This window comes from Streptopelia decaocto, assembly GCF_964273445.1.
Source record: "Streptopelia decaocto genome assembly, chromosome: 7".
Lineage (NCBI taxonomy): Eukaryota > Metazoa > Chordata > Aves > Columbiformes > Columbidae > Streptopelia > Streptopelia decaocto.
Window position 1 is genome coordinate 49602912 of NC_138661.1, and position 23669 is coordinate 49626580.

Here is a 23669-nt window from a genome sequence, read left to right on the forward strand (position 1 = left end):
TGGGGAGTTTGCTGCAAGCCGGTAGCCTGCATGGTCCAAAGCATGTCTAGATCCCTGTTTCATTTAGCCGCTTTGTAAGCAAACTGTTGCACCACTTCATGTGGCCGGTTTTATTCCATGGCATGCAAGCACATGAATCACTGTTACAACTAGTAGTAGCTTTACAAAAGAGAGCAGTACTTTGCTGGAAAGTGGTGCAAACTGCAGGTGTGTGTTGTGCGAGGGTCTCACCTCTTAGCAGATGATGTATAAACATTTCCAATTGTATAGATAAGCATTTCCTTTAGGCCTGTTCCCGTAAAGGAAAAATTGCAGGCTTATACCATAGACAGCTAAAGATATAAAATGCTGTGTTCAAATTCACTTTTAAAATAGAACTTGAAACAGGAACAGCAATTTGTTGAGTTTCAGCAGTGGTGGATGTGGTTGTAGTATGTATGTACCTTTTTAACTTTATTCCACAGCAGTAGTTTCAGTCTAACACAGGCCAGCATGGTGTTTAAGTATGGTGTGTCAAAATTTGCCTTTTTTTTAATCGTTTCTCATAGCAGCAGTCTCTATTAGTAGTTAATTGGGCATATTCAGGACTCCAACACACCTTTGCCTAAATTAATTTCTCCTTTTTCAATGGTCTGCTGCTTGCAATATCATGCGGAAAAAAGAAAAAATCATGTATGTTTCCACTGGCCTGGGTGCAGCTAGACAGGAGAAGCATACAATGCTGTGAGAGGTTACTGAAACAAAAATGCAAATTTTACAAGTTTTGCCCTTGAGATGGAGCATGCTGAGGAGAAATGCAGGCGATTGAGATGACTGTGCTTGGGGGAGGTAACTGTTAAGATTTTGTAACTTAGCTGTATTTGGCTGTATGCCTGCATCATCTTGTCTTTGGGCACCACCAAAAAGAGTTTAAGGACAGCACTGGAACAGGCTGCCCAGGGGGGTTGTGGAGTTTCCTTCGCTGGAGAGATTCAAAACCTGCCTGGACATATTCCTGTGCAGTCTACTCTAGATGAACCTACTTTGGCAGGTGGATTGGACTAGATGATCTTTGGAGGTCCCTTCCAGCACCAACTGTTCTGTGTGATTCTGTGTAATCATGTTTGCCTTTAATTTGCTCTAACAGGTGGATGCAACAGGAACACAGAAAACCCCAAAACATATAGTCTGTAATCTCAAGTGGCTTGAGTAGATTCTTTTCTACAGTATAAAATATTTAAAAGTTGGGTTCCAGAATATCCCCAAATCCAGCCCAAGTTTGAGAACATGATGCTATGCTGTACTTCCTGAAAAGAGGAGAGTTTACTGCTATTTTCGTTTTTAAAGCCCTTCTGCCTAATGACACTGTATCTACAGTTCACCTTGCAGCAAAATGGTGAAGCTGAGCAATACAGCCTGATGCTGGTGCAGCCTGACAGTATAAAATCTGTGTAAAACCTGTATAAAAGCATATAAAACTTTTGTACTTTCCTTGTAAGGAGGCAGAAAGGGCTTGAAGAGACTAAAAATCCAGCAACTTTGACTCAGGTCGATTGCTTGATAGCATCATCACAGCTGGGAAACTGGTTTCTAGACAAGGTCCCAACAGCAAAATTGCTTTGCAAGGATGGGTCAGAGGACTCAGATCTGGAATCACAGTTGCAGTGAATTTCTGGGGGGACATCTCAAAACGTGCTGATGTGCAGCCACCTGCAACCCTCTGTAAGGTCTATCAGCTGAGTCTTTGTGTCAGCTTCAGTCCTTAGACCACATCCATTTGTATTTTTGGTAGATTAAATTCTTTGTACAGGTCTTGCATCCTAGTGGAGTTTAAATGATGTTTGACATTATTTCCTGTAAACTGAGCAGTGGGGAGAGGAGGACTTGGTGGTGAGAAGAGGACTCCCGATGTGGCCTTGGCAAGTGACCTCTTTGGAAAGAGGTGGCAGCATCTGTGTCTTCTGCAGGTACTGCCACAGAGGGAGTGAGCCAGGCAGTGTGATTACTAAAACGTCTATAAGCAGGAGGCATTGTCTCAGTTCCTCTGCTGGGCAGCATGCAGAGTTGAAACACACAAACTGAGTGACTGGTGACCAAAGGCCCCCATGTTCCCAGCCAGGCTGGTCCTGGCAGGTACCACCCCACGCAGAGCAGTGGGAGCTTGGAAAAATATGGGGCTTTTGCGGGAGGGCTATAAGAAGAAATCAGATTTATGGATAACAAGTTTTGCACCAAGTCTTGGATTTTTCATGCAGGTGCCTTCTTTCCACTGCCAATACTTGAGATCCTAGTTGATGAATTAATTTCAGGAACGTTGTTCTCAGCCAAAATTTGGATATTTTATTTCAGGTTTGCTAATGGCTAGATAGTGTTCAAAGCGGGTAGGCAGTAACGTGCATTTTCGTTAAGCAGCTTTAGGCTTACTGTTGCTGGGATTAATTTTTACTTCCTTAAATTGTAAACTGGAAGCTGCAAGTTTTAGTGTGAAGTGACAGATTGTGGGGTTTTTCAACTAATAATTTTTATAAGGAACCAGTTGGTAACTTTGTTTCCCAGTTATATCTAAGTTTGAATGGCTTGAGGCTTTCCGTTTGCTCCTAGTAAATTTGTCACATTGTTCACATTTTCTTACCATTCCTGTTCATAGCTCCTTCACCTTGTAGGTTTGTCATGGGAAAAAAAACCTGTTTGCTGGGAAAAGACAGAGCTCGCAGGAGAAAATTGGGTGGCAGACTAGAGAAAGTCACTTGAATGGTGTATTAATAAAAGAAGTCTTCAGTCAGGTATATGGAGAAGCATAGCAGGTTCAGGCTGTGCCTGTTTACAGGTAGGCTATTTATATCGAGGCAGAATGATGAGTTTCATCAAACTCTTTAGAAAATAACTGTCTTAGTAGTTTTCATATACATAAGGTATCATTTCCCTCAAGTAAATGCTATAACTTTATGGTGTCAAACTACTCTTGAGTTCAAGTATGTGCAGAATTAAATAATAAAAATATCTATATTCAACATAGACTGTTACAGACCCAAGCTATATTCTATTACCTCTTCAGAGTACTTCGAAAACCACCTAGTTGAGCTCAGCATTGCCTTTTGTACTCCTAAAAGCAGCAGTATTGCAGTCAGGCACTGAGGCCGGTGCAGCTGCTTGCCACCTCTATCCTTCCCACTGCCGTAAACCATTTTCTCTGCTTTCAAATTTTCTCCTAAATTTGGACTTCTTTGCTGTTATAGTAGAAAGAGAAGACAAATGTGCATATATCAGGCATGAGATGCAAAACTGGCTCCTTTGCACCAGTCTGATGTTTCTGGCTGCAGAGAGGTTTTTGCAGAGGAGGATGCCAAATATGTATGTGGTCTTGCTGCTGTCTTCTGCTGTGTAAACCCTCCCATGTTAGCAAGTCACTCTTCCTCTGGTTATTCTGTTACAGAGTGTGGTCTGAGATGGTCAGAATAACTTCCACTTCATAAATGTCTTGAAAAACTGCCCATTTAATTTGACATATATCTTACTTTTTCCCTCCAATTTGCAAGATATTTTTATTTTAGCAGCACGTAGGGGATCTCATTTGAATTCTTTGGCCCCATAACAAGCAAAAATCAATGTTGTAAGTGGGGGAGTGAATCTGCCGTTGAGTTAAACTTTGCAGAAGAAAGATGCAAGAAGAAGATGCAGATATATTAGATGACACCATGAGACAGTTACTCAGACATTGCTACTTTGAAAAATAAGTTGGCAATTGACATGCATTGAGCAAAATTCATTCATACTTGCTCTGTTTTGATTGTGGAGTCCATAGCTGGGGAAGACACACCCGTTCCTGCTGTGAATTTGAAGAGTTTGCTTTTTTTCCAGTGTCTGTATAGAAGCAGTGAAATGCCTGTGCTGTTGGCTGATAGTGTATTGCAGGAGAGCTGCCCTGGTAGCCCTGATTATTGCATGTGGTTCAATACTTCTGTCACACTGCTGGGAACCGGGAGTGATGGCTGCTTTCAAAAAGGAGAGTTAGGGAAAGATGGATCTCCTGACCATCTCCATATCTGCCTGAAAGACATGGTGGCAATGAGCAGGTTGCATTAAGGAGTTGGTAAGATGTGACAAATAATCGTCTATGGACATCTGAAGGTGCAGAGAAGTGTGCTGAGCCTTGGAGAGTGCTTTTGCTCACCATATCTCCCCTACTGTGTTATTTTATGGTTTTCTTTTATTTCCCCTCTTCCCCCCTTTTTTTTCCCTATTTCTCTTTTTTCCACCCCCATCCCAAGTGCTACACCTTTGCCTGCTCTGGCTCATCCAGTGCCAAGTGCTGCCACAGCTGGCTCCCTAGTCGCTCATGCAACTTCAGCGAGAAGCAGGAGTAGTATATCCTACAGCAAGAACTCTTCAGGTTCCTCTGGAAGGGAGGGGTCAGGATGGCTCCTGGTGTCCATTAGAGAGCTGCAGTGGCAGCTTGGGATAAACTTGTTCTTGAGCAGCTCTTGCACAGTGTTTTATCTGTGGATAGCAATGCTTCTCTCCTCTCCAAGGAGGTGGTCACCAGTGCTTTGGGAAAGGACCAGAACACAGCAATGCAGCATTTACTTTCAAACTTCAGATGCAATACAGGAGTCAACCTGCTCTTTTTTTATATTCAAAAGGCTTTTCAAAATTTTGTGATTTCTTGTGGGAGGCTTTCAAGTACGTGACTGTGGTTTCCTGGGGATTTTGCCTGCCTGAATTTTCACCTCAGTGTGTTATATCAACCTTTTCTTTTGGTGAACAGCAAGAAACTAGTAATGGCTTGGCAGGGAGGATGCTCCTTTGAGCTTGTACAAGACAACCCTGACGTTGCATTTGATGTGGGTACCTTGCTCGTACATACATGTGGGTACCTTGCTTGTACATACATGTATGGGATGAAGCCAAGCAGGAGACACAGACCTTGGGGAACTAGACTGAGTCTTGTTTGGACCAAGACTGGTCCATCTCGGAGTAGGTGGAGACTCTGTGGTCATCTTGCTGCTGTGTTATTTTTCTTCTGGGGGTGTGTACAGAAGGTAATCATCTAGAGGCCACTTGTTTGCTTGTTGTGTGCACACTTCAGTAGGCAAAAACTCCTTTTACTTTCTTCTTTGATCATAAATCTGCCTTCAGATGTCCCCCCTACAGAGCATATCATGGCTTCACATCCACTGCAGAGGGCAAGAGTGTGGTGGTTTGCTGTCATCCATACAAAGACTATGCTGTGCAGCACTCAGCTGGCACACAACCTGTGCAATGCAAAGGCTCTGTGGCTGGTTTGCATATCTCAGTTTAAAAGCACGATGTCTTTCATACAGGCTCATGTGTGCTTAAGAACAGAGGCACGCCACATTGTCTTCCAACAGACAAGACTCCCTCTTGCTCAAATTCAGTTGTGTCCTTGTGCAGAGAGCGGGGAGCTGGCAGTCTTGCTGTGTATAGGCAAGCTCTGTGCACTCTTTGTACACGGGCTTTTAAACCTCAGCCTAATTTTAGCTATGGGATACAACTGGAAGCTAAAATTGTCAGCAAAGGTTTTTTTTTCTGTTAGCACTTTTCTAAAGTATTTCCTGTGCTGAGTACACATTAACTTATGTCTTTTTCCTTCCTTCATTTTTTTTTCTTACAGCTTCTGACATGAAGAAAGATATAGAGTCTTTAATAGCCCAGGAAAAAGCAGAGATTGTTTCCAAGTATGAGAAGGTACCAACCTTGTGCTTCTCCCTGACATGCTGACGAAGGCTGAAGCTATTTAATTGATTAGGAATGCTTTGAATAAGAACTTTTGACCCCCTGCAGGCAATGTCCCAGTAACCCTCATGCTATCAGGCTTTGTGTCACCTCTTCCTACCTGCTTCTGCCTGCACATCTTCTCTTGCCACATTCCGAGAGTTTTACTTGCAGATCCTGTGTATGCTCAGCACAAGATACTGAAAGGCCCTGCTCTACAGTGCTCCCTTAATACCAGGATGGCTTATGCGCAACAACACTTGTTTCTCTGATGTACAGCCCTTCCCAGTCTGTAGCAGAGGCACACCAGGGACACTGGATATGCTGAACTTGTGCATTTTTTTCTTGCTTGCATTATATTTGTCTTTTTAGAGCAAGTTTTAGTCTCCTGGCTCTTTACCTTCTAGCATGTGGGGAGGGATGGATGTGGGCACTGAGGGTGGGATGTGAGCATTGGGGCATTCCTGTTGCTGAGGCCGGCTCACAGGTGTCCTTTCTGCTTTCAGGGCAGGCAGGAAGGAGCTCAGATTGACCCGTGGGAAGATGCCGATTTCACGCTGTATAAAGTTACAGACCGGTTTGGATTCCTGCAGTAAGTCCTCTTGTCCTCTCCTGTTTTCTGTGACCCATGTGTCTGTGCAGGCCATCCATCAGCACAAAGCATGACAGATCCAGCATCTTTCCTATAAGCAATTCCATGGCTTGGCTTGATCAATCCCAAATGCAGGAGGAAAGACTAGATATGACTCCTTCCTCAACCACACTTGTTTGAATACTGATGCTTTGAATCTGCTGCAAGGCAAGGCTCAGAAATGGTTTCCCATCACAAATCTGTTGTCAGAAGGTGCATTCTGGTGCTTCTGTGCTGTGTGGAGGCCTGTGATGTGTCACAGGGGGAGAGGCTCTTGCATTTGCGCCTGATGATTCATGGAGGTGTAGGAAGAAATGAGACAAGATATGTGATCGTTCTCTGTTCCCTTAGGAAATGCCCATCCTAAGTGAGGTGCAGATGAATTAGATGCACACCTTGTGCCTGGGTAGAATGCTTAAAATAACTGTTTTTATTCCTTATCCAAACCAAAAGTTATAATATTAGGTGTTCTGTGTGCAGGAGAGGAGTCTGAAGCAATTGCTGTCCAGAAGTCTCCCCCATCCCCTCTTATAATTGCTGATCATATGTGTATTGAAGAGGAGCTTTATGCCCACAGTTTTCAGCAATGTCCAGTGCTTGATTACCCCCAGCAGCTCCTGTAGCGTGGTGGAGATTTGGCTGGTGTTTCTTCTGTGTCAGCCTCATCGAGGGCAGCTGTAGGAAAGGCATAAAGTGCACAAGCTGTATCTCCTGAGGTGCTTGAGGTGTTCCCCAGGCTTCAACACCCTGCAGTCCTCTGCACCCTTTCTTGCCCATAGAGTAACTGGTGACCCCTTGCTTTTCCAGCGAGCAGGAGCTGCCGACCCGGACAGCCTTGGAAGAGAAGGTGAGAGTTTGCTAGCTTCGTCATCATGGGGATCGGACCCTTATCACACTGGCTGGGGAGGGGACGGTTTTTAAGTAAAAGAATGTGCAAGCAAGAGCAAAGCAGGCAGCCAGTGCCAACTGGTCACTGCTGCTTGTGCAGAGGTGGGAACTCTGCACAATGCCTGGCTGTTGGAGCTTTTATTTTGCTCGGTCAGGCATGTCCTCTGCTGCACTGAAATTGTGTCTTTTAAAGCAATTTTGGGCTTTTCTCTCTGCTTTGGCACAGTGCTCAGCATCTGTGGCTTGAAAAAAAGATTGCACATGTAGGGAAAGCAGTGGAGGTTGTAGGTAACTGTCATCTCCATCCTCATCTCCCCTGAACTGGAAGCATGTCCTCTGTTACGATCCTGATCGATGTGGAACTAAATATCATCTTGTTTCTGCTGATCTGATACAATGATACAATTTGAGGCTAGGTGAGCCTGCAAAGATTTTTGTTGTCAAGGAATACTCCTCTTGGAAATGCTGTCGCTATGATAAGCCTGTGTGCCTCATCATTTTTACCAGTGCTGCTCTAATTGCCATGAGTTGAAGGTAGCAGTTCCTGCAAGCACCTGTGGGTTCTTCCTGTCCTCGATGCAAGGTCTTTGCATAGATTAAACCTAAGGGGAATGAAATTTTGTGTTTTGAGGAGGTATCTTCTGGGGCTTTTTTTCTTAAATTAATCTTGTCTTCTTCCCACCTGCACCAGCAAAAACAGCAGGAAATCGAACGTGTGGATAAGTGGCTAAAGATGCTGAAGAAATGGGGCAAATACAGAAACAGTGACAAGGTAAGGAGGAAGAGAAAGAGCATGTGTCCAGAAAGATGGGAATGGTGCATCCTTCCAGTGAATCAGGCTTTTTTAAAAAGTTGATAGAGTGTCGAGGGCTTTGATGGCGGGGTGACAATAAAACCGTGTCAGATGTATTGTTAAACCCCTCTCCCCCCTCTTCCCACTTCAGCCCCTCCCTTTTCCCTCTTCATACTAAGGACAGGTGATCGGGAGGGAAAGAAGGACAGAGAGAAGAGAGTTGGAAAAATTAAAAATGTTTTACTGATGGTACTAATAAGAATAGAGAAAATAATACAAAATATACAAAACCAATCTTGAAAGTCCCAGCAACTGCAGAGCCGGCAACCAAAGTCCTGGATTGGACTCTGCAGCCAACCAGAGCTGGATTCAGTCTCTCACTAGGCCTCAGTTCGCAGGGATGACTCGCAAGGTCCTCTCCTAATGTCGGCCATAAGCAAAAGGGACAAGATCCTCTTGATCTCCCACTTTCAGATGAAGTATTCACATGAATGGGATTTTATACTCATTTCGTCAGTTTCTTGGTCACCTGTTTCTCATTGCCCCTCTTGCGAGATGTCCATCCATGCTTATCAATAACCTCGTGTTCCATTGCTATGTTTACCAAAACATATATCTGGTTCTCCAGGAAAGTGCAGCTAATATGAAAGCTTTAGCTGACAGATAAATTCACTAAAAGAGATACTTGTTTTTAACAATACCAGGACATAGAGAAACCAGATGTCACTGGAAAATATCGCCTAATTCTACCTGTTAGCCTTTAATATTTTAAATCTTTCCTTGAAGTTGTTGGGTTACCAGTTGAGAGAAAAGTCCTATTCTGACTAGCGTAATTTTAAAATGGTTTCCTAAATGCTGCTGGTGCATTTGCACTTCTGCTTCCCTGCTCCCTGCAGGAGCACAGCAGAGATGTTTGTGTGGCCAGCTGGGTCTGTGGTGTGAGAACAGGGAGTGCCACAGGTCACTTCTGTCTAACCACCACCTGGGAATGGCATGGGAGATGTGACTGATGCAATACAGCTGATATTCCTCATAATTCTTCCTGAAGGGACAATTATTTGTCTAGGATGTCACCTAGATTCTCTGTTTTACTGATAGCTGTGCCTGTGAGAAGCCCCTTAGGTGGGGACACCAACCTTGTGTCTGGGCTTTGATGTTCAAAATAAAATCTACACCAAATGCCACTGTAAAACTGAGTTGTTTTTAACAAATAATATTTGTAGTTTGTTTGTATTATAAATCTCTTGAAACAAAAAACCCTTGAGCCTAATGACAGGACCCTTGCTGGGTAAGGAGAGGAGCATCATACCTGATTTGCTCTGCTTGTCACCTTGGCCTCTGCAGTCTTCTTGTTTGACAGGAGGGGTGGGGTGTTCGGCTGTATTTCTTCTAGCTCCTGCTGAGAGTCCTTGTGAGAAAGTTGAGCTTGGTTTAAAGGTTGTGCAGAGGATAACTGCATAGCCGCAGGGGGGACATGGAGCAGAGCATTGCCTTCGCCAAGCCATCCAGAGTGATATCAGGTTCACCCAGCCAAAGACCAGGTGTAGTTTTGTCCTTCATTAAAACAAAGAAACAAACAAATCTTCCTTATATCAGGGATGGGGTAGCGATGGACTTGGGTTTTGTAATCTTTCTGTTTTCTTCAGGGTGATTCTATTTTGTTCATTGATGCTGCTCCATGGGCAAAAAGGGAGGTTAGTGGCCTTGTGGGTAAAAGAGCAAATTCCAGCAGAGTGCAAGGAATTCCTTCAGGTCCTGTAGGACATCTGGGATGGGTAACAGTGAGTGTTTTTAGCACACCTTGACTTCCCTGGGTTAGCCGGTGGGCACAGACAGGATCAAGGGTGAGGGAGGTTTGGAGCGGTAGTGATTGCTGTGTGTCTTTTGGATTTACCCTGATAATTAGTGGGTGTGTTAAGCATGCTGCAACTGACATTGCTCAGGTCTGCTGGATGGCGAGGGGCTGGACTGGCAAGCAGGTTTTGAGGATGTTTGGATCAGAAAATCACAGAGCTCTTGCAATGGAATAAATGATGTTATTTATAGCAGCCCGTAAGTGGCTGATGACTCTTTGGCACAGATGTGCCTTGTGCGTGGGGAAGGGAAAAGGTTGTCCCCCCTCTCAGCAAATGGAGAAGCAGTGCTTGGCCCCAAGCATGGAAGAAGTAGTCTGGTGACCCTGGCGAGTGGCTTTGGTTTCAGTCCCATTCAGCCTAACACCCTGCAGCCTTGCACCAGTGCAAGTGCAGTCAGGATGGTCTGTGCATTAAGTGCAAAGACCCTGAGAGGCATAAAAAAAAGTGCTTTAAAAATAATAAAATTAGGTTGTGTCCTTCTGCTGGATATGAAACCCTGTGCTCTTGTGTCGGGAGCATGGAAGCTGCCTGGAGATTCCTGCTGCCACAGCTGGATGCAGCTCAGACATGACGTTTCAAAGACCTTATTCTGGGATCACAGTCATGCCCTTCAGATGGTTATGGGTTTTTTCTAGCTAAAGTAAATGTTGAAAAGTCCGTGATCTGATTTTTCTAAAGTGGATTGGCTTGGTTTTGTTCCTTCTTTGAGCACTCAGACTGTCACACCTGCATTGCATGTTTCCTTCAAGTTGGTTTTTGGCACGTTGCTGACGTGATGGAAGTCTGAGTGTCACAAGACAGCAGCTCTGTGTTATTTTAATAAAGGCGATGATGCCATCTTTGAAACAAAAAAAAAAGAAAAAAACAAACAAATCAAAACAACAAATCTTTTTACTGAAGACAAGAGCCTTTCCTTTGATGTTCATTTTGAGAGACTGTGCTTCATTGGAGGGGAAAAAAAAAATCTTGTTGCAGGAACCCCAGGCGGTTTCACAGAGAAGCTGCCCTGACTTTGTGTCTGCTCTAGTGATGTAGAAAGCCATCTTATTTTCCAAGCTAGGACTTTCTGTACTTTAGGGCCAGCTTTTCAAATCCTAGTTCATGTGCTGGAGCTGACAGATAGCTGACCTTCTCGAGTGCTTGAAGAAGTGACTCTTGGCTTATCAAGCAGGCTGTCGTGTTTTACAGCATCTTAGTACTTGATCGGGGCTTAGGTTGTTGTCTCAGCTTCTATGTTGCGAAATGCCAGTAGGAGGAGGGAGGTTGTGTTACCTGCCCAGGGCACTACCTCAAAGCAAACACCTGTCAGCAAGTGAGAAAGCAGCTTTTTCAGACCCCCACCATGAGCCATGGCCAGAGAGTGGCAGGTTTTGTTTTCCGTTCCCCCACCTGCTGCCAGTGTGCATCCCTCTGTGCTGTTGGTTGCAATCTGGGTGTTGTGGCTGTCATAGATTATAGGAAATAAAGCTGTAAAAAAAACCCTAAAGAGGAGGGTGTCTTACACCTAGCCCAGCATGGCCTCACTACGTCTAAAATAATTCTTGGCATAACCTGTTTCAGGATGACCAACAAATAGTATTATCTTAATTAAAGTGATGCCCTGGGGTTTCTTGTGCTCATCACTGCATCAGATCAGGCTCCATCTCTATTCCAGACACATTTAATAGCAATCTGATTTAACTTCAGTAGCAACATCAACAAAAAGTGACATCAGCACAATTCCTAGCATGGATGGGGTTAGACTGATGAAATGGTGCTTTTTCCTGGCTATACTTCCACAAGGGAAAGGTTGCAAAAATAAAGGAGTCCATGCAAGTACCACACTATTTTGCAGCATTAAGGTGCATGAAACCTGCAAAGAAGTGCTAAAGTGTGTAATTCATGGAGTTCCAGGTGCTCTGTCTCCTCTTCACTGCTGTTTTAAACCTGAGTTTAAATTCCAACCTGACTCTGCTTGGGAAGGTTAGGAAATGGTTGTTGCCATGTAAGAATATACAGAGTTAAGGTAGCACAGTTTTTCAGAGAAAAAAGAGGCTATGCTGCGTGCATGTCAATAGCGGGATAATTTATTCATCATAGCCCTGAAATAAATACATTTCAGCTAGAGGTATCTGTCCTAGGAAGAGCATATAACCTCTGCGTCATTTGCAAGCTGCTTCTTGCTGCTGGCTTTGTGGGATGAGACCTTTAGAGAGGTATGTCTTCGGCTAGAGATGTCTGTTGTTTAGGCAAAGCCTGTCTTTGTGCAAGGCAGTAGCCTTGTTTCTGCTAAGATCATGGGAGTGCAGGGTGCTTAATCCCATGCATGTCAGCAAAGCGGTTTAGAAAGAATCGAGGCTCTGACATCGGACTAACACAGACCCCCAAGAGCGAATAATCTGTTAATGCTGGGGAGAGCCAGCAGGTGTTTGTCATGGCAGGGTCAGCTGAAGTCAGGTCTCCTGATGACAAATGCCATGGCAAAGAAAGGGAGGTTCCCTAGGAGCTGCAGGGTGACTTCTGCTGCTGGTTTTTGCCATTTTGGAAAGGCAAGTAGAAATTTCCTCTCCCTCAAAGGTAGCCCTGGTAATAAATGTAAATGCCCACCCATGACACATCAGCTTTAAGATTTAAATTTGCCTCTACTTTGCTGTTGAAGCCCTCTTAGACCTGCTGGCACCCCATCCAGCATAGCCAAAGATACAGCTGCAGGGACAACAGCTGAGTTGGAAGCAACCATTATCCATATGGAAAGAAAACCATCCACAGCAAAGTTCAGGCTATCAGGTCTCCTGCCATATCATCAATCAGCTGCCTTTGTGGTGCAAAAAATAAGTCCTCTTCTCCAGAGTGCTGGTGGTGGAGGCTTCACTCACCACTCCAGGTAAAGATTTTCACAGCTCAGCTCCCCTGGCACGTTACTGGTGGAGGAAGTAAAGGAGTCCTTCCTCTCCAGAAGGATCACTCTTTGAGGCCTAAAGAAACTGATGAAGAGGGGCTTCCCCTCACTTCAGAGTTTTGGAGACGTATAGTGGGTATATGGAGAGGCTTGAAAGTGAAATTGCCACGTATACCCAAAATTTGGGTATTAGTCCTGCAATCTGTTCATAGTGGACCATGCACATTGCTGAGTAGCTAACAGCAATAGGCTCCAAAATATGAAAGTGGGCTGAAATGTTATATTCTGCTTTAAAAAAACAACCTGCCTCCCCCAAACCCTTTTTAACTTCAGTGTCTTAACTATTGCAAAAATATGTCCTGTGTTTAAAGGCAGTGACTTTAGCCCTCAAATTAAAGACCTGGCAACATTTGGTTGTGTGCTTCTCAAAGGAGATATCTGATGGAGGACGATGGAGTTCAGGTCTGTACTTCCGTAGTCTTCTCCATCCCATCTACTGGAAAGAGAATATGGGAAGGGGAGAGGTGGAAATAGAGTGACGATGACCTTTGTGCCACGAGCTTTGTGTGTTAAAGCCTAGACAGGAAAGATGATCCAATGGCAAAACCCAGAGCAAGTTTTAAATGCTGTGTGTTAAGTCCTTGGCTCTAACATGGCCTTTCTACACAGCACTTTGAGCCATCGCTTTAACCACTAGCATCTCCATTTATGAAATGGGATAATGGGATGATGTTTGCTCTTTGTGCAGTGCATTGGTCTGTATGTCAGTCTGCATGGGGCATAGTCTAGGTACTCTCTTGCCATCTGTATGGGCTGGGTGGTTTATAAGAGACAGAAGATGGTGACCTTGAGGGTGGTTTCTTTATGGAGCAGGAGTTGCCATCACCTGCTGCCCTCCCTGCATCAGTTCATCTCAGCATAAGTGCTACTTTTAATGATAACTTCCCTGTTTTCCTTCAAGTTTCACAACAAAGTTGCTCATTTTTCCTCTGTGTGACTCACAGTTCTGAGGTTTTATCACTTTCATGTCTGGAGGTGGTGGGAGGCGGAAAACCCTTGGATAAATAACAGGGAGGTATTTCAGTTCAGTTCCATCTCAGAATGTTTTTTAACTCCCCTGCTCCTGCCACACTCTCATGTGGATAAAACCATTAGAGATACTAGAGGTAAATGCCAGTGAGCATTACACTCATTAAAGTACAACAGTACCAGCTCTGGGAATTCAAACCAAAATTATTTTCTTCCATGGAGTTGAGCGTCATCTTCTGCCTTGGCAGCTGTCAGTCAGTTTCTCCTAATCTGTTGGAAATAAATATTTTTTTCTGAATTGGTTGTTTTATCTGAGTTGGCACATACTTCAGTTTCTTGATTTCATCTCAACTTTCACTTCATGAAGTCACAAGTGTTTGTGAGAGCCAGGCTTTCATGGGCAACTTACCAATACGACTTTGGGGACATGGTTCTTCTAGCCCCATCTCTTTTTGTCTCTTGATGCATTGCACTTCTCTCATCCTGATCTAATGTCTCTCAGGGAATGGGAATCATGTTTGTCTCGTTCGTCTTTCAGCCATGGAGTTGAAGCTGTCCAGCATGGCATAACGTTTTGCTGTCCTTCAGAAAGACCTTCTCATTTGAGCTTGGACAAGCAGGAGTGTCTCCTTTGGGTGTGCAGATGGTGATGTAGTGATGTCCCACTTAAAATGTGGGATGCTGTTGAATAGAATCGTGGCCTTCCTTGAGCGCGTCTTGGTCATGAGACGCTTTTTAGGGGGCATCTCTTATTTGGTATGTACAGAGAGGAGAGCAGGATCTTGCAAAGGATTTCTGTAGGGTATGGTCCTGGCTATGCTTTGTACCTTCAGAACTGGTGCTAAGCAACACCTGGGGCAGAGCAAGCATTTGTCAGGTGCTGAGAATGGGTTTTGAATGTTGAATGTCTATTACACTTACAGTATCAGGATACATTACACTGACACTTTCTGTGTCAGTAGAAATACTGAAATTGCCTCATAGAATCATTTCGGTTGGAAGAGACCCTCAAGGTCATTGAGTCCAACCATAACCTAACTCTAGCACTAAACCATGTCCCTAAGAACCTCACCTAAATGCCTTTTAAATACCTCCAGGGGTGATGACTCAACCACTTCCCTGGGCAGCCTGTTCCACTGCTTCACCACCCTCTCTGTGAAGAATTTTTTCCTAATATCAGATCTAAACCGCCCCTGGCACAACTTGAGGCCATTTCCTCTCATCCTATCACTTGCTAGTTGGGAGAAGAGACCAATACCCTCCATGTTACAACCTGCTTTCAGGTAGTTGTAGGTAGCAATAAGGTCTCCCCTCATCCTCCTTTTCTCTAAACAGCCTCAGTTCCCTCAGCTGCTCTCATACGACTTGTGTTCTGGGCCCCTCATCAGCTTTGTCGCCCTCCTCTGCACTCTCTCTAGTACCTCAATGTCCTTCTTATGGTGAGGAGCCCAAAACTGAACACAGTATTCAAGGTGGGGCCTCACCAGCACCGAGTACAGTGGCACAATCACTTCCCTAGTCCTGCTGGCCACACTATTCCTGATACAAGCCAGGATGCTGTTGGCCTTTTTGGCCACCTGGGCACACTGCTGGCTCATGTTCAGCTGGCTGTTGACCAACATTCCCAGATCCTTTTCCACCAGGCAGCTTTCCAGCCACTCTTCCCCGAGCCTGCAGTGCTGCCTGGGGTTGTTGTGACCCAAGTGCAGGACCCGGCACTTGGCCTTGTTCCATCTCATACAATTGGCCTCAGCCCAGCAATCCAGCTGGTCCAGATCCCTCTGTATGGCCTTCCTACCCTCCAGCAGATCAACACGCCCACCCAATTTGGTGTCATCTGCAAACTTACTGAGGGTGCACTCAACCCCCTCATTGAGATAAATGCTAAAGAGTTTAAACAGAACTGGCTCCAGTCTTGAGTCCTGGAGAACACCACTGATGACCAGCTGTCAACTGGATTTGACTCGTTTCACCACAACTCTTTGTCCTCTCTAATTTTCTCCCTTCATAACTTAACAGCATCCTTGTATTCCTCTTGAGTAGCCTGCCCCTCCTTCCAAAGGTTATAAATTCTCTTTTTATTCCAAAGTTCCAGCCGCAGCTCTCTATTCAGCCAGGCTGATCTTCTTCCCCGCCAGCTCGCCTTCCAGCACACAGGGTCATCCTGCTCCTGCACCTCTGAGATTACCTTCTTGAAGAGAGACCAGCCTTCCTGGACTCCTTTGCCCTTCATGTCTGCCTCCCAAGGGACTCTGCCAACCAGCCTTCTGAACAGGTCAAAGTCTGCCCTTCAGAAGTCCAAAGTAGCAGTTCTGTTGACCACCCTTTAACATCTCCAAGAACAGAAAACTCAATCATTTCATGATCGCTATGCCCAAGGTGACCTCCAGCCGACACGTTGCCCATGGGTCCTTCTCTATTTACAGCAACAGATCCAGTGAGGCTCCTTCCCTGGTAGGCTCACCAACCAGCTGTGTCAGGACCTTGTCTTCGACACACTCCAGGAGCCTCCTAGACGGCTTCCTCTCTGCTGTATTTCCAGCAGACAGCTGGTAGGTTGAAGTCCCCCATAAGAACAAGGGCTAGTGATCGACAAACTTCTCGCAGATGCCTGCGAAATATTTTGTCTGCCTCTTCATCCTGATAGGGTGGTCTGTAACAGACCCCCACCAGGATGTCCACCTTGTTGCCCTTCCCCTTGATTCTCACCCATAGACACCCAACCCTATCGCCACCCTCATCAAGTTCCAGACAATCAAAACACTCCCTAACATACATGGCTACCCCACCTCCTCTCCATCCTCACCTATCCCTTCTGAAGAGTTTATAGCCATCTAATGCAGCACTCCAGTTATTACTACATGGTGGTCTCGGCATTTATTACATAGCTGCTTTATATGCTTATTTTGACTGGGATAGTGGCATTATTTCTTCGCTGTCCCCTAGCCTGTCTACACAAACCCCATCTCCTGTCTTGTCTTGTACTAGCTCTTTGGGACAAGAGCTGTCATTGCTGTCATTTGCACTTGGTAGGTGCAGTGCTGCCATGCAGATGGTGACAAAACAAGGAGCATGAGTCTGTGCCCTTGGAGGCTCTGAGACCAGGTGGGTTGACAGTGCAGTGTCATGGCTATGGTGTTTATAACCTTGTGCATAGGCTTGTGTTAAAAAGCCAAGCTAGAAGTGAAAAAGCTGATGATGCGAGATAGATCAGAAAGGAAAGGTAACAGGAGCAGATGTTTGGCTTAGTGTAAGATATGTGAAGGCAAAATGGCAGAACCATGTCCAGTAAACCTTCTGCTGGAATCTCGGTGCTTCCCCATGAATTGCAGCCTTCAAGGTTTCAGCATCAGCCTGAAACATGTGAAGAAAAACATCCTTATGCAAAGAGAAGAGGGATTTTGAAGAAGGTCAGATGCATATGTACCAGGCAATGCCAGTAGCTCCAGTTGATTGCCCGGTTGAGCACTGTCCTGCTCAGCCCCAAGCTTGTTCCCATGACCAAGAATCTGTCACCTTTGTCCCCTCCCAAGGAATTACATGGTCCTGAGGGATCACCATGTTGCAATGTAAATCTCTGCCATGTCTGGAGCTTGAGCACATGCAGTAGGCCGTTCAGGATACCCCAGGGTCGTCAGGAACCTGGAGGAGTGCCATGGTTGGCTTTGCAGCACAGCTGCAAGCTGTTTCACAGGTGAGATGAATGAAAGGGTGGAAAATATTCAGAAATGAAGCATTTTTCTTCTTAATGAAGCTTTTTCTTTTAATGGGAGAAGTCAGGGATGGAACAAAAGCTCTTTTTTCTGTTTTCCATAGAAATTTCATGGTCTCTGTAGAAAGAGAGGCCTTTATGACAAGAAAAAAGGGAAGAGGTATCTGTGACATGAAGTGAACACATGGAGGTAGGAGGAGGGACACATGCAGATTTGTGCCAAATCCCTCTTCTTACTTGAGCAGTATCCTGCATGTTGAGGAGAGAGACCTCCGTGTAGCCTACCGTCTCCTTTGCTGTTTGTCAAGCCATGAGAGTTGCTGTGGACATGTCCCTGTGACTCTCATAGTAAGGGCGCTCCTTTCCAAGGGGAAATGTATTTTTCTCCCAGTCCCTTGGGATCCAGGTGAGAACAGCCATGTCAAAGGCTTCAAAGCCAAGGGTGCTGTGTCTGGTCCTTGGAAAGGAGTCCAAAGGCAGGCTGGCGTGCATGGAATATGACTACTGTGGAGCACCTGAGAGATCTCCATGTATAAATGGGATGGTCCATGTCCAGCTCTTCCAGTAAGGTTAAAAACATGAGTTGTGGCTTGACTTCGACTAAGTGTCTTCAGTGGGTGCAGGTGCTCGGCTCATCTGTCAGATCAGAGATGCCCTCTCTGTGCCAGCACAGGCAGAGAAAGTTGGGGTGTCTGCTCAGATGGCTGGTGGTCCACAGGAGCAAACCATGGAGCAAATCTGTTCTGCAACCAGCAGGACCAGCTAACTTTGCATGTGTTTCCCTCCCCACAGATGTGCCGGCGAGTGTACAAAGGGATCCCACTTCAGGTGCGAGGCCAGGTCTGGTCACTTCTGCTGGATGTCGAGAAGATGAAGAAGGAGAACGAAGGAAAATATGAGGTACGGGCTCTTCCTGGTAAAGACAATAGGAGCAAGGTGATGGGGAGGCTGCTTTGATGGGGCTTCACCACCTGGTGCAAGTCAGACCCATCGCGGATGCAGGCATCTCCATCTCTACCTGGGTGGGCAGGAGGAAAATGGGGGTTCCTACAGGGATGCTTTAAGGGACGGGGGCACCCAGCCCTTGCATCCTCCCTTGCAGGGTAGCAGTGTGCTGAGCACCGTACAACATGTGTTGGTGGTGGGGCCTGATCCTATATGTGAACTGCTGTGACTTCTGAGAAGGCAAGGCTCAAAATTAGGACTGAAAATGCAAAGGGGATAAACTCTTTATCCATGTGTTTATGTTAGGCAGGGCCTTTTAGCACATTAGCCAGCTGCTTTCCCTAGTATGCTGCTTACATTTATTCTGCTGGAAGCCATGAGCAAAGATGCTGTCGGTGTTATGGCATCCTTAGGGAAGGATGCAGGGAAGAGCGAAGGGAAGCTTAGCAAAAGTACTGCTCGCAGTCCCACAAGCTCCCTGGAGTGGTGCAGATTAGCCACGTGTACCCTGAAATGGGTAGGTGCTGGATGGGAGTACCCCAAACCTCACTTAGGGTGTGTTGATGTACATGGCAAGGTCAGAAGCCTTAAACTAGCTAACAATGGGTCGTTAGTTGAGAAACCCAATTAAGGGTGGGGTGAGGGCAGGTCTTGCAAGCTCTGAGGGGCATTTCTGGGCATAGGGTGCTGGCTTACAACTGAGATGTGCAACAGGAAGTTGACAGCAGCATTGGAAGAACAGCATTGAAGTGGCTTCTTTTATCTTTCATCTTCAATCTTTTTGTAACTTGTCTTGAAAGTTTCTGTTAAGAATCACTATTAAATTTTTTTTTTCTATTAAAAATTGCTTAGTTTCTCTGCAGACAGGAGAAAAGCCTGCTTTGCATTGCTTCCTACCAGAGCACTGCATGCTGAGATTCCGTGATATAAAATAAGCAATTTCTGTAGTGTACGTTGAACAAGAACCTGAGTGACAGGGCTTGCTGTATTTAGTTATTTTTTTTTATTTCAGATATCTTGGTTCCTTCATGCTGTGTATTTCCATAGGCAGTGCGTTGAAGCCCTTGGTTGATAACTAACTTACTTTCTAAACTTGTGTTATGATTTAGTTTGCATCACGTACCCAGGTGAGGATCAGGGTGTAGTGGTGACAGTTTTGTTTCAGAGGCAGGAGGTCAAGTGCTGCTTCCAGCAGGTGTTTCTAAAAATCCTTTCCTATTAAACAGGATTATGCTAATACTCATTATAGTTCATCAAGTGTAGATGTTAATAGTGAAATGCTGCTGGGACGGAGTCATGTGCAGGGATTTGGGGAAGGCAGGCTGGGCGGAGATAACAAAGCTCCTCCAGCATGCAGATTTTTATCACGCTACCTTCCTTGAAGCTGTGCTGCTCAGGCAGGGAAGCAGTCCAAACAAATGAAAGTCACAAGGAATTTATCTGTGCTTCAGAGGGGTCTGTGATAAACAGGAGCTTCAGGGATAATAGGCTTTGCTGGATGCAAACCAGCTACAAGCTCATCTTAATTCTTTTTTGGTGCCACCTGCCAGCAGTAATTAGCCCTACCCTAATTTCCTCTAGAAGAGGCTCTGTGCAGGTGGTAGATTAGGGGTTTTGTTTTTCAAGGGACCAAGCCTCAGGCCCCACCCTGTGTCCTGGAGGAACTGGTCCTAAGGCCTTGTTTCTCCTTGGGGCATGAACCATGGCACAAAAGCCAGGCTTTTTCATGTGCCTTGAGTTTTCAGTGTTCTGCCTGGTACATGCCAGGTGATTTATCTTTTTTAAACCCACCACTCCCTCTGTACAGATATTGTACCCTGAGCTAGCAGAGGAGCTACTTTTTCAGCCAAGTGGGATACCTTGCTCCCCATGTCCAGATTGCCTCTGGAGTGATGCAATTAAAAATCCTGGTCCAGCTGCTTCCATAGTGCTTTATCTTATCCTAGTTGTCTTCCAAGTCCTCTCCATGCAAGTCTTCAAGTCTTCCTCAAGGCTATGGCAGCTCAGATGTTCCTGATGCTGCAGAAGCCTGAAGACTACCATAGAACATGCTAACATTTGATTTCAATGTGAATCACAGAATGGTTGGGTTGGAAGGGACCCCTGAAGATCATCTAGTCCAAAACACCTGCTAAAGCAGGGTCACCCAAAGCAGGTTGCACAGGATCACGTCCAGGTGGGTTTTGAACATCTCCAGAGAAGGAGGCTCCACAGCCTCTCTGGGCAACCTGTTCCAAGTGCTTTGTCACCCTCAAAGGAAAGAATTTTCTCCTCATATTTAGATGAAACCTCATGTATTTCAATCTGTGCCTATTGCCCCTCATCCTGTTGTTGGGCACCACTGAAAAGAGTCTGGCTCCAGCCTCTTGACACCCACCCTTGTGATATTTATAAGCATAAATAAGGTCCCCTCTCAGCCTTCTCCAGACTGAACAGGCCCAGCTCTCTCAGCTTTTCCTTGTAAGAAAGATGCTCCAGACCCCTCCTTGTAGCACACTGCTGGACTCTCTCCAGTAATTCCTTGTCCTTCTTAAACTGGGGAGCCTAGAACTGGATGCGGTACTCCAGACGTGGCCTCACCAGAGCAGAGTAGAGGGGGAGGACAACCTCCCTCAACCTGCTGGTCACATTCTTATTAATGCACCCCAGGATACCATTGGCCTTCTTGCCCACAGGGGCACATTGCTGGCTCACGGTCAACCCGTTCTCGACCAGGACTCCTAGGTCCTTCTCTGTAGTGCTGCTTTCCAGCAGGTCAGCCCCTAACCTGTACTGGTGCCTGGGGTTGTTCTTTCCTAAGTGTAGGACCCTATTCTTGCCTTTGTTGAATTTCATCATGTTCTTCCCTGCCAAGTCCTCCAGCCTGTCCAGATCTCACTGAATGGCAGCACAGCCTTCTGCCTTCCTGAGGTTTTCTAAATATAGCCACAATCAAGAGGGGTTGAGGAGAGCTCAGAAAGCAGTAGGAGAAATGTGCTGACCATGGGGCGGAGCAGAGACGTCTGGGCTTTTACCCGCTGCTTTGTAAAAAGTCTCTGGGATCGAACCTCCAGCTTCCCAGCCTCTGCTCTGCTGCCAGCCTGCAGGGCTCACAGTGCTGATGAGCTCAACAGAGCATCTGTGGAGCCCCCAGGTTACTTAAACAAGGGAAAAAAAGGACAACAGGCTGTCCTGGGCTTACCATCTGCAGAATTAATAAAGCCTGCTGGCTACAAGGAGGTGACAAGCTGCCGTGCAACTTAACTGCAGTGCTTTAAAAAAAAAAAACAAGGTAGTTTGTTTTTTTTTTTTTTTACAGTCTGGGAGACTTCTGTGTTGTTCTGGCAGGGAAAACCTTGGTGCATATGAGTAGTTACCTTGTTTCAGGTAGTCTGCCTGCTTTATAGAGGGCAAGGAGACATAGAATGCAGAGAGCACAGGGTTTACATCACGAAAATGATGTTCATCAGTTCTTCATTCCACCATTGCTTTCATCCTCCCTTGTCTTGTGCAGCAATATTTCAAGGTAGCCCTGCGTTGTTGCACCTCCATACAGTTGCTTTCAAGGTTGGTGTTAATAGTCCCAAGATGCTGTGACTGTCCTGAGCATTGGCTGTACTGGACACATCTGGGTGCTTATGACCTTTTGATGTTCCCCAGAGATTATGTGGCCACTGTGGGAGGTCAACAACAGCCTGGAGGCACCTTGTATCAGGCTGACAAGTATTCGTAGGATGGGAGCTGCTGGAACAGACAATTAAGTATGTGTCAGATGTGCTATTTTCTGTCTCCTGTCTGAGCAAGGAGGGGTCTTCACCCTGGGCTTCAGGCAAGCTGGGCTTGCTGCTCATTTCTGCTGCCTCTAACCTGCAGGTGGATCTCAGGCTACCTGAAGACAGTCACAAAATGTATTTTATTAATGCAATTAACTCCAGAGATATTAAGGAAGAAGGCAATTGCATGATTGCTGGAGATACCTGAAGGCTGTGAGATGAGATGCTTGGCAATAGCATAATGGTCCTTGCCTGCATGCACAGGGCTGAACAGTGGGTTATGAATGGGACTGCAGTGAGATTCATCCATGGAGCATCTTGTGCTTGGGGCTCCCAGGATGCAATTGATTGAGAAGGCTTAGCCTTGGGTTGAATTTAATGGGTTTTTTGTTTGGTTAGTTTTTGGTTGTTGGTTGTTTTTTTTTTTTAGTGGACTTCAGTCCTTTAGCTGTGTGATGTTGCCTTAAATGATTAGCCAGCATAGGGGGGACATGAGGATTCTTGGTTTTGAGTTCAGTTTCTGTTTTGGACTGTGCCAGTTCCTTAAAATTTGCACCACTCCAAAGGAATACACCAGAATTGCTTTTTGAGTGGAAACTCCTTAAACCTAAGATGATTTTCTTCTGCAGGGGAAGTAGTAGTTGGAGATCATTTCACAGAGTCCATTGCAATGATTTCAACTTTACTATGACTGAGTCCCTGAAAAGCTCAGGGACTCAGTGCTTATGTCTATGTGTTAGTTATAGAAGTGTATCATTCCTTAAGCACTAACAGAGGTCTCGATGCTTTATGATAGCCAGGCTGAGTACCACAAATAAATCAAAAGAAATCAGAGTGGAATTTAATTGTAAAGGTTTCAGATTCTGAAAACTCAGTGTCTGCATGGAAGATGGGTGAAGGCTGGGTTGGCAGCTGCCACCATTGCGTGTGAGTGTGGGGCTGTCCCCTTCTCCCTGGGCCAGCAGCACAACCAAGGGGCCAGGGATTCACCTCTAGGGTGCAGAGCATTGCTCGCTGTAAGATGGCAGTGTCCCCTAGTCAGTCTGCAATAGCTCTGTGCAGCTCAGAAGCTGTCACTCCTGCTGTTAGGAAGCATGGCTTCTCACTGCATGGAGAAAGGTGTGGGCTGAGATGGTGTCTGACTCCTTCCTCTTGTCTGCCCCTCTCCCTTCCAGCAAATGAAAGAACAAGCAAAGAGCTTTTCATCAGAAATCAAGCAGATAGATTTGGATGTTAACCGCACCTTCCGAAACCACATAATGTTTCGGGATCGCTATGGAGTGAAGTGAGTATGGGAGGCTTCGCGTGGCTGTATGGGCATCAATACTGGTGGGCAGGCATAGGATGGGCTGGATGGGATGGCCAGCAGCCCTCTGGCTTGGGATGGCCACCAGCCCCCTGTTTCAGAGCAGCTCACAAGAGAGCAAAGCCATCTCTGCCTGCTCCACAAACCATCAGCAAGTACTACAACCC

The 23669-nt window shown here is 45.7% G+C and overlaps 1 protein-coding gene across 4 annotated transcripts in view; it reads left to right on the forward strand.

Annotated features, from left to right (window-relative positions):
* Positions 1–23669, forward strand: part of LOC309442146 (USP6 N-terminal-like protein) — an 84330-nt gene that overhangs the window by 46376 nt on the left and 14285 nt on the right. For all 4 annotated transcript variants that reach the window (XR_014184552.1, XM_082057714.1, XM_082057716.1 and 1 more), the window contains 6 exons: positions 5612–5685; positions 6219–6304; positions 7151–7190; positions 7923–8003; positions 18292–18399; positions 23372–23481. Coding sequence is in view for 3 of the 4 variants with exons in the window: in XM_082057714.1 (XP_081913840.1) it covers positions 5620–5685; positions 6219–6304; positions 7151–7190; positions 7923–8003; positions 18292–18399; positions 23372–23481 (491 nt within the window). In the remaining variant the exon portion in view is untranslated. The remainder of the gene's footprint in view (positions 1–5611; positions 5686–6218; positions 6305–7150; positions 7191–7922; positions 8004–18291; positions 18400–23371; positions 23482–23669) is intronic.